General features: G+C 38.5%; 2 protein-coding genes across 2 annotated transcripts; one reads left to right on the top strand and one right to left on the bottom strand.

The window, feature by feature from the left end:
• The first annotated feature begins 516 nt into the window (after positions 1–516).
• LOC105764094 (cellulose synthase-like protein D5) lies at positions 517–4,786 on the top strand. Its single transcript, XM_012582564.2, has 3 exons — positions 517–1,590; positions 1,973–2,777; positions 2,855–4,786. The coding sequence occupies exons 1-3, from the start codon at positions 650–652 to the stop codon at positions 4,631–4,633; spliced, it is 3,525 nt and encodes a 1,174-aa protein (XP_012438018.1). The 5' UTR covers positions 517–649; the 3' UTR covers positions 4,634–4,786.
• Positions 4,787–5,718: 932 nt separating this feature from the next.
• Positions 5,719–7,733, bottom strand: LOC105764093 (probable galacturonosyltransferase-like 7). Its single transcript, XM_012582560.2, has 2 exons — positions 6,200–7,733; positions 5,719–6,094 (listed from the first exon to the last, which is right to left on the bottom strand). Exon 1 carries the CDS (start codon positions 7,434–7,436, stop codon positions 6,225–6,227), a length of 1,212 nt encoding a protein of 403 aa, XP_012438014.1. The 5' UTR covers positions 7,437–7,733; the 3' UTR covers positions 5,719–6,094; positions 6,200–6,224.
• Positions 7,734–9,635: the final 1,902 nt, after the last annotated feature.

The following is a 9,635-nucleotide window of genomic DNA, read 5'->3' as shown; positions in this document are numbered from 1 at the left end:
CACGTCAACATTTCGTTTAGTGACCAATGCATTTTAATGGTGGAGTGACAAAAAATGACAATTCATCTAATGGGGTGACTAAATTAACCAAAAAACAATTCAGTGACCAAAATAGGAACGTGTTAAAACCGATGTGACTATCTGTGTAGTTTATACTTTAAACTTTTTAGAATTATTGTTAAGAAAAAAATTAATTATTAACCTTTTAAATTAATGTGGTGGTGATGAATAAAAAGGTAAGTGCAAAAATAGAAAGGATGGACCCACTATTTTACGTTGAGGGGACCCAATATTTTGCACCGTTTATAGATAAGTCGACCGTTGGACGTTAAGAAAAGCCCCCCACTTTTTGACTTTTATCTTCATCCTGGGCCCCCGTACATCGACCGTTTCAATTCACCCAATATCCCTCAGATCCTATCAGATCTACGGTCCATATTAGTCGACCGTTAATAGAAACTTCTTCTTTCTGCCCTTATAATATAGTAATAGATTAATAAATTCCTTTCATTTCAATTCAAAATTCAAATGCAGCATTTAACTCCTTTCATCTTCATTTCTCTTCAGATTCTTGTGAGTTTCTCCTCATTTCTTTGCTTTTCTTTCTAGTAATATTCTTTTCTTTTTCTTTCAAAATTTGATAGTAAATATGGTGCTGAAAACGGCCTCTTCTCCGTCTTCTTCTCCGGTGACGATAACGGTTTCGTCATCGGGAGGCAAAGAGACTGGGAGTAGAAGCATGGGGTTGACGAGTCCAGTTCCACGGGCTTCGAAATCAAACAACCCAAGTTCACCTAGTCCGCTGGGTAGCAGAGGGAATCGAAGGGCTTCAAGTGGAGGAAGGTATTGCTCCATGTCGCAAGACGATCCAATTCCAATAGAAGAGATAAACTCAGAGTTCGTAACGTATACGGTGCATATCCCACCAACTCCCGATCACCAATCCATCTCAACCTCCCAAACAAGCCTTAACGAAGAAGGGAAAGATGGGTTGAAGCTGAAACCCGAGAGGAGTTTCATTTCGGGCACTATTTTCACGGGGGGTTACAATTGCGTTACCCGTGGTCATGTCATTGATGGTTCCTTGGAAAGGCCCGAGACGTTGAAATCAGGCCTGGTTTGTGGGATGAAAGGGTGTGATGAGAAGGAAATTGAAGGCAAATGTGAGTGTGGGTTTAAGATTTGTGGGGATTGTTACTTGGATTGCGTGGCAAGTGGTGGGGGTCATTGTCCTGGATGTAAAGAGCCTTACAAGGATGTTAGCGATGATGATGAAGATGACGGGGTTAGGTCTGATTCTGAAGAGGATGATCAGGCTTTGCCTTTGCCTTCAATGCGTGAGTCCAAGTTGGATAAAAGACTTTCACTTGTGAAATCGTTCAAAGGGCCGAATCATCCACCGGATTTCGATCATACCAGGTGGTTGTTTGAGACTAAAGGCACTTACGGGTATGGGAATGCTTTATGGCCTAAAGATGGTTATGGATCAGGTGCTAATGGCTTTGAGAACCCCCCAGATTTTGGAGAGAGAAGTAAGAGGCCTTTGACTAGGAAAGTTGTAGTTTCCACTGCAATTCTCAGTCCATACAGGTAATTTCTAATTTACCTTCTAATTCTTTTTAGAGTTCTCCAGCTTTATTATTGGAACATGAAAGACGAAACCGATATTAAAATACCAACAAGCTGGTTAATTGCAATGTGATTTCAAGTATAGTGATCTGAATTTATGTTGCAGTTGCAGTAATCTATACTATGGTCAAGTTGTGTGATTTTACATTGAAAATTAGCCTTGAATCTGTTTTTTGTGTGGCTTTGTGCTTAGCCTTGAATTTAAGTTATGTGGCTTTGTGATTTGAATTCAAGTTATGTTGTTTGTCGCTTTGTGATTTTACATTGAAAATTAGACTTGAATCTGTTGTTTGTGGTTTTGTGCTTAACCATGAATATGTTTATATGTTTATTATATATGCAGGCTGCTTATTATACTACGTCTTGTTGCCCTGGGTTTCTTTCTCACATGGAGGATTAGGCACCCCAACCGTGATGCAATGTGGCTATGGGGAATGTCCATAACGTGTGAGCTCTGGTTTGCCTTTTCGTGGCTCCTAGATCAGCTCCCTAAGCTCTGCCCTGTAAACAGAATAACCGACCTCTCTGTTCTTAAAGAGCGTTTCGAGTCTCCGAACCTTCGAAACCCGAAAGGACGATCCGACCTTCCAGGGATTGATGTCTTCGTTTCCACGGCAGACCCTGAAAAAGAACCTCCTCTTGTGACTGCAAACACCATCCTTTCAATCCTAGCTGTTGACTATCCAGTAGAAAAAGTTGCTTGTTATCTTTCAGATGATGGTGGAGCTCTTCTAACATTTGAAGCTTTAGCCGAGACAGCCAGCTTTGCTAGAGTTTGGGTTCCATTTTGCCGTAAACATAACATCGAACCCCGAAATCCCGATGCGTATTTTGGGCAGAAGCGTGATTTTCTTAAGAACAAAGTGAGGCTTGATTTTGTTAGGGAGAGGAGAAGGGTGAAAAGAGAGTATGATGAATTTAAGGTGAGGATTAACTCATTGCCTGAGTCCATTAGGAGGAGATCAGATGCTTACAATGCCCATGAAGAGCTTCGAGCAAAAAAGACACAAATGAAAATGGGAGGCAATCTTTCAGACCCTATTAAAGTCCCTAAGGCTACTTGGATGTCTGATGGTTCTCACTGGCCTGGCACTTGGGCTTCTGCAGAGCCTGACCATTCAAAAGGAGACCATGCTGGGATCATTCAGGTATATATTTCAGACTCAAATTAGCTACTGCTTTTGTGTTTGTTTCCAAATGCTTAAGTTTTACTTATACTTTGCAGGCAATGCTTGCTCCGCCGAATGCAGAGCCAGTTTATGGCGCAGAAGCAGATGGGGAGAACTTGATTGACACAAGAGAAGTAGATACCAGGTTGCCATTGTTGGTTTATGTGTCTCGTGAGAAACGTCCAGGTTATGATCACAACAAGAAGGCTGGAGCGATGAATGCTTTGGTTCGAACCAGTGCTATCATGTCAAATGGGCCATTCATCCTCAATCTTGACTGTGATCATTACATTTACAATTCATTGGCTCTTAGGGAAGGAATGTGTTTCATGCTTGACAGAGGTGGTGATAGGATTTGTTATGTTCAATTCCCACAAAGGTTTGAAGGGATCGATCCCAATGACCGATATGCGAATCATAATACCGTGTTCTTTGATGTGAGCATGAGGGCTCTTGATGGTTTACAGGGTCCAATGTATGTAGGTACAGGTTGCATTTTCAGGAGAACTGCACTCTATGGGTTTAGTCCTCCTAGAGCTACCGAACATCATGGATGGTTTGGTAGAAGGAAAATCAAGTTACTTTTGAGGAAACCCAAGGTGACAAAGAAAGCAGAAGATGAGATAGTATTGCCTATTAATGGGGAACACAATGATGATGATGATGATACAGATATTGAGTCTTTGCTTCTTCCTAAAAGATTTGGGAACTCCACTTCTCTGGTAGCGTCGATCCCGGTCGCTGAATACCAAGGAAGGTTGCTCCAAGATATGCAAGGAATGCGAAACCAAGGCAGGCCAGCAGGTTCTCTTGCAGTGCCGCGTGAGCCATTGGATGCTGCAACGGTTGCAGAGGCCATTAGTGTTATATCTTGCTTCTATGAGGATAAAACTGAGTGGGGAAAACGAGTAGGATGGATATATGGCTCTGTCACAGAAGATGTGGTAACCGGTTATAGAATGCACAACCGTGGATGGAGATCAGTGTACTGTGTAACCAAGAGGGACGCGTTCCGTGGGACTGCCCCTATCAATCTAACAGATCGGCTGCACCAAGTACTTCGTTGGGCAACCGGTTCTGTCGAGATATTCTTTTCGAGAAACAATGCACTGTTTGCTACTCGACGAATGAAGTTCTTGCAAAGAGTAGCATATTTCAATGTGGGAATGTACCCTTTCACTTCTATGTTTCTCCTAGTCTACTGCATTCTACCAGCTGTTTCTCTATTCTCAGGGAAGTTCATAGTGCAAGCTCTCAGTGTGACCTTCTTGATATTCTTGTTGGCCATCACAATCACCTTATGCCTACTTGCCATACTCGAAATCAAATGGTCAGGTATCACACTTCACGATTGGTGGCGAAACGAACAGTTTTGGTTGATTGGTGGAACCAGTGCTCATCCTGCAGCTGTGCTACAAGGACTTCTAAAAGTCATAGCAGGAGTCGACATCTCATTCACCTTAACTTCCAAATCCGCCACCCCCGATGACGAAGAAGATGAGTTTGCAGAGCTATATGTCGTAAAATGGAGCTTCCTAATGATACCTCCAATCACAATCATGATGGTAAACTCAATCGCGATCGCAGTGGCCGTTGCGAGAACCATGTACAGCCCATTCCCAGAGTGGAGCAAGCTTCTCGGAGGGGTGTTTTTTAGCTTTTGGGTCCTTTGCCATCTCTATCCATTTGCAAAAGGATTGATGGGAAGAAGAGGAAAAGTTCCAACCATTGTGTTTGTATGGTCAGGCTTGCTCTCCATCATAGTTTCATTGCTTTGGGTATACATCAATCCTCCATCTGGAAGTAAGGATTACATGAAGTTCAAATTCCCTTGATGTTTTTCTGTAATAGGGGCAGCTCAATTGTGCAAATGACATGAAGTTTCTCAACTTCATTCTGTGTATCTCTATATGTTCTCATTGAATGTAATTTTGTTTTGACATTTGTTACTTATTATTCATTTGAAATGGAAACTATTTACCATAAAAGTTTGGGGGGGGGGGGACCAAAGAATTTTGTTGATGGTCCCTTCTTCACCCCCACACATTAACCTCAATAGCTGATTCTAGCTGTAAAAGAGGGTTGTCAAGACCTTCAACAGTCATTTTTAAGCCCACCATTTTCTTCTTTTGTGGACTTTTCTGACATGCGCTAGTCTTAGAACCAGAAAACCAAACATGCCCATGCTTTCAAATCTCTCCATGTTGGGAGAAAACAACAGAAGGTTTCCAACAGCCGAAATACATGTTGTGTTTGTTTGTATGTATGAGTAGCAACACTCGAGATTTTTTTTTATCTACAAGCATGACCCCAAATGCTTAGAGATACTACTATCAGACAGCTATGGAAATCACTGTCAGCATTCAATAAGGAGTGCTAATGTGCAGGTGGCATAAAAGGGACAGTTTTGTAAGTAACTCAACACCCGCTATGAAAGCAAAATCTTCAAGCAGTAAAAGTTTTCTTTCTTCAAAAATGTGGGAATTTAGAAAACAAAATGAGGGGAAACCCAAAATAAAAATTATTTTTAGATTAGAATTAGGTAAAAAAAAGGGGGGTTGATTAAAAAAATAAAAAGAATAAATGTCCAAGGTTTGTTACATGTGCAGGGGTCGGCTTGTGGAACAAAAAGGCTACCAATGCCATGCTCGCCCCTCCTAGAATCATCCAAATGATTAGGACATAATTAAAAATAATTAAGTTGGAAAACCTGTCAACATCATTTCTGATTTAGACCACCAAAAACTATGTAGGCCCCAATAGCTGTTACCATGTTTAAATCAATTAATTAGTTAAAAATAGAGTATAGTATATCCCTATTTATTCATAGATACGAAAAGACTAGCAAAGCAGTCGCATGTAGATTGATGCCACATAGCCAATTAGTCACAACATTAACAATGAACCCACCCAACCACAATGGAACAAATCATATGGTGCTGACTAACTTTTATTTTTACAAAATAAAATTCAAACAACTGGCCACGTGTGGTGCCAGGGCACAAAAGAATCCGGTCCCATTTCCTACTTTGAACATTTCTATACGCTACAATGAATTCCCTTGATGCCACCATTGTATATGTATGCACGTATCACATTATTTGGCAATGAAAATAAATAAATAAAAAGTTACAGAAGGGCAAATATATGTGCTTATCTTCATAACTGTGCTGAAGTTATTAACACCGCTGCCAATGGCACCAACGTATCCTCCCCTTTCACCGGCTAATTGGATTCCACGTCTTTGCTCATTGCACTCCACAGTCCACACCTACAACCCTATTCTCTTTTTTTAACTGTGAAAAGTAAAAATTTTGAGTAGCTAATGGAATGGGCAATCTAAAAAAGATAGAATTAAAATATGTAAGTGACAAAAATGAATAGTCGTGGTAGGAATTTACCGGCCAATATATCCTTGCTGTGATTTCAATGTGGGTGTCCGTACAAGTCGTAAGGCGCCCACAATGCGTCCAGTGGACATGGCCGATTTGAGTCCAGCCTTAGCCATGGCTTACCGCTACCAGACCAATGCAAGAGGCTGACGGGACCAGGGTGCAATTCTCGACAACTTCCCTTCACATTGTCCCCACCCAACCCGTGCTGGTTCCATCTATGCTCGATGGGCGCCACACGTCCCGCGAAAACCAACAGGAACGGCGGTAACGAACCAAGCTCATAGATCCGGTAACGTTTCTGGATCTGCATCCATCTTTCTATCCGTTTTGTGTACCCGACCCGTCTCCATTTAACTAGGTCTATCACCATCACCCCTGTGTTGAAATAGCACGGCTTCCTCCCTTTGAATGTCCTCGAAAACCGCTGGTCCGACCAGAAACCGCCGGTGAAATAGTTTGTGAAGTTGGCGTGGCAATATTCGGGTGCTCCGATTGTCCGTGAACCCAGGTTGGTGATCCAAAGCTTAGTGATGTCGTCAACAACGACTAGATCAGAGTCCAAATAGATCACTCTCCGTACGCACGGTTCTAGCAGATCAGCTAAGTAATTCCTAGCGTAATTTAACGGCTGCTCAAGCGCTTGCCTAACAGAAGACGATATCAGGTTCCGTACAGTCTCGGGATCGAAATAATAAACCTTGAACTTCAACTGAGGGATCGTGGACCGAACGAGAGTTTCCAGATCGGCGTCCGATACGATGAAATGGAAAAAGATGTTCTCCGGACACAACGAATGCTGGAGAATGGAGTGAACGGCGGCCATTGACCCACGGAGGTAGACAACATCGAGAGTGATGGCCACGTGGACTAAAGAAGGATCGCAGACTCCGGTGATTTTACGGTCGGTGAAGCCACATTCGTCGGCATTACGAAATCCAGAGGCCTTTCGAAAAGAAAACCGATACTTGGAGGAGTGCGACGCCTGATACGATTGTAATCGAAGGTAGCTGTCTAGGTGAGAGGATTTAATGGCTTCAGCTGGAGGGAATGAGTGGAGTGAAGGGGAAAGAATAATCATCAACATTGCTGCGAAAAAGAATCCCGAAAATCGCCTTATCCAAAGTATTTTACTACTGCAAATCCCTCTCCTCTTCTTCTTTTTAGATTTAAAATCAAGCCAATCTGCTAAGAGAATGAACAATGAAGAACGAAAGAACAAGAGGATTCTCTTTAGGTCCACCATAGCTCATGAAATGAAGTAAGAAAAAGCTAAGTTCAGATTTTATAACTGGTGGAAACTGAGGCAGACACTGAAATAAGGGAACCGAGTACCATCGTGCGCCGCCGGCACACTCCCTCTAACTCCCTTTCACTTCTCCTCCTCTTTCTTTATCCAAAGAAGCTGACGGCAGCACCCAGGGAGACAAGGGATAGTGAGACGGAGGTGATGATACTAAGAACTTTTATTTTTTCTCTTAGCTTTACTGTTTTTCTACCATAGAAATCCACGGCCGAACGTGATTATAATTTTTAGAATTAACAAAAAAAATTATATTAAAAACAGAAGAGAAGAGGGTGTGATTGAAGAAGGAAAGCAAAGTGCAGACAGCTGTCCTTGTCTTCTTCTACAATGACGATTCTATCCTAAAGCCTTAAGCCAGAAAGCCTGCACGTACGACACTTGGATTCTTCTACACGTCACTTATCCCTTTTTCTTGGATTCTTTTATATATATTAATTTTTATTTAGGGTATAATTGTATATATAAATTTTAATTTAATGTAATTATACACATCAAACTTCAATTATGGTATAAATATATATTTACAATTTTAGTTTTGATTTAATTATATATATATTTAAATAAATAAATACATCAATTTATTTGTATATTTGATAAATATAATTATTTATGTATGCAATATATAAACATAAAATGATGTTATATCAATAATTGTGTTAATAATTTATAAGAATCAGATTATATCAAAATTTCATGTATATAATTACACATTAAACTATAGTTCATGTATAATTTTAGGTTTTATCCTATTTTAATATAATATATAATGTTAAATTTAGTCGTCGATGTTTACACTTTTTGTAAACTTAACTTTTATTTCTTACTTAAATTTATTTATTTATCTTTTAAAATAAATTAAATTATTTTTTACAAAATGATGACTAAAACATTACTTTTTATAATCTTAGCATGGCAACCTATATCATATTGATATGTCACTTTTTGTTTTATACGCCACATCAACAATCTATATTATGTAATCTTGAACTCTTGAACCTTTAACCTCGAATTTATAACCTGTAACCTCAAACCCAAAATCTAAATCCTAAACCCAAACCCTAAACTTCAAAGTTCAAAGTAAAATAATTATCAAAATTATGTGTGAATGAGATGGAAAAGTTGCACAAAATTACAATATTTTAAAAATTGGTTGCACAAAAATAAAAAATATTAACTTCTAGAAAAAACAAAATGATTAAAATTTGTAAATGAAGAAAATGTGTTTGTTTATAATTTTAAAAATTAATTATTTTAAGTAATTTAATTAAAGTTAAATTAAGTTAGAGAAAATATTAAATATAGACGAGTGTATAATAATATTTTGTTATCTTTAAAATTTAATAATGTAGCACTATTTTATTGGTGCTTAAAAACTATACTTTTAGGATGATCCTAATATAATTATTCCCTAAAATAATAATAGTCGAATAATGCTAAATTTATCATTTTGCCTCTGTATAATAATTAAACAATGTTTAATTACTACAAACATATTCAAATTATAACATAAATTTAATTTGATCCTAAATTTCAACACAATTTGATTAAGTCCTTCTATCAACTCATTTGCTTGCATGGGCATTAAACGTTAACTCAAATTTAGATTTAATTGTAAATATATACATATCTAGTTAGTAGACAACCTGAATATAATGCGTTCCTTCTAAAATTTACTTTAGGTTAAAGTTGTTTAATCTATGTATTTTAAATACGTTCAAGTCTAATTTAAAATTTCATTTAGAATAATAGAAGCAGATGATTTTGCAATTTAACCCATTTAAGAATACAAAATCCAATGTGGGAGGGTTATAACCCGATGGGTTAATCCGTTCCTTGGGACGGGGTTGCACAGACTTCACGTGACCAATAATCTTAGCCTTTGTCGGCAGGGAGAAAACAGATTTTTTATTCTTTTAATTTATGGTATTTGATGTATCACCACATATTTGTAATAAATTAAGTCATCATATAAGTGTCTTTTATTGTTTCAGAAACATCTTTGTCTTGTTTGTAAAACATTTTCTTTTGTCTCCCTCTTTTTTTCCCTAATAACACACAAATCTTTATACTTCTTTTTCTTTTTTTTTTTGCATAAAAGGAATAAAATAATTGATTTTCATCGTTTCATTTAAATTAATA

Source organism: Gossypium raimondii, chromosome 12 (genome assembly GCF_025698545.1).
Source record: "Gossypium raimondii isolate GPD5lz chromosome 12, ASM2569854v1, whole genome shotgun sequence".
NCBI classification, from domain to species: Eukaryota; Viridiplantae; Streptophyta; class Magnoliopsida; order Malvales; family Malvaceae; genus Gossypium; species Gossypium raimondii.
This window is presented reverse-complemented; position numbering and strand designations above follow the sequence as displayed.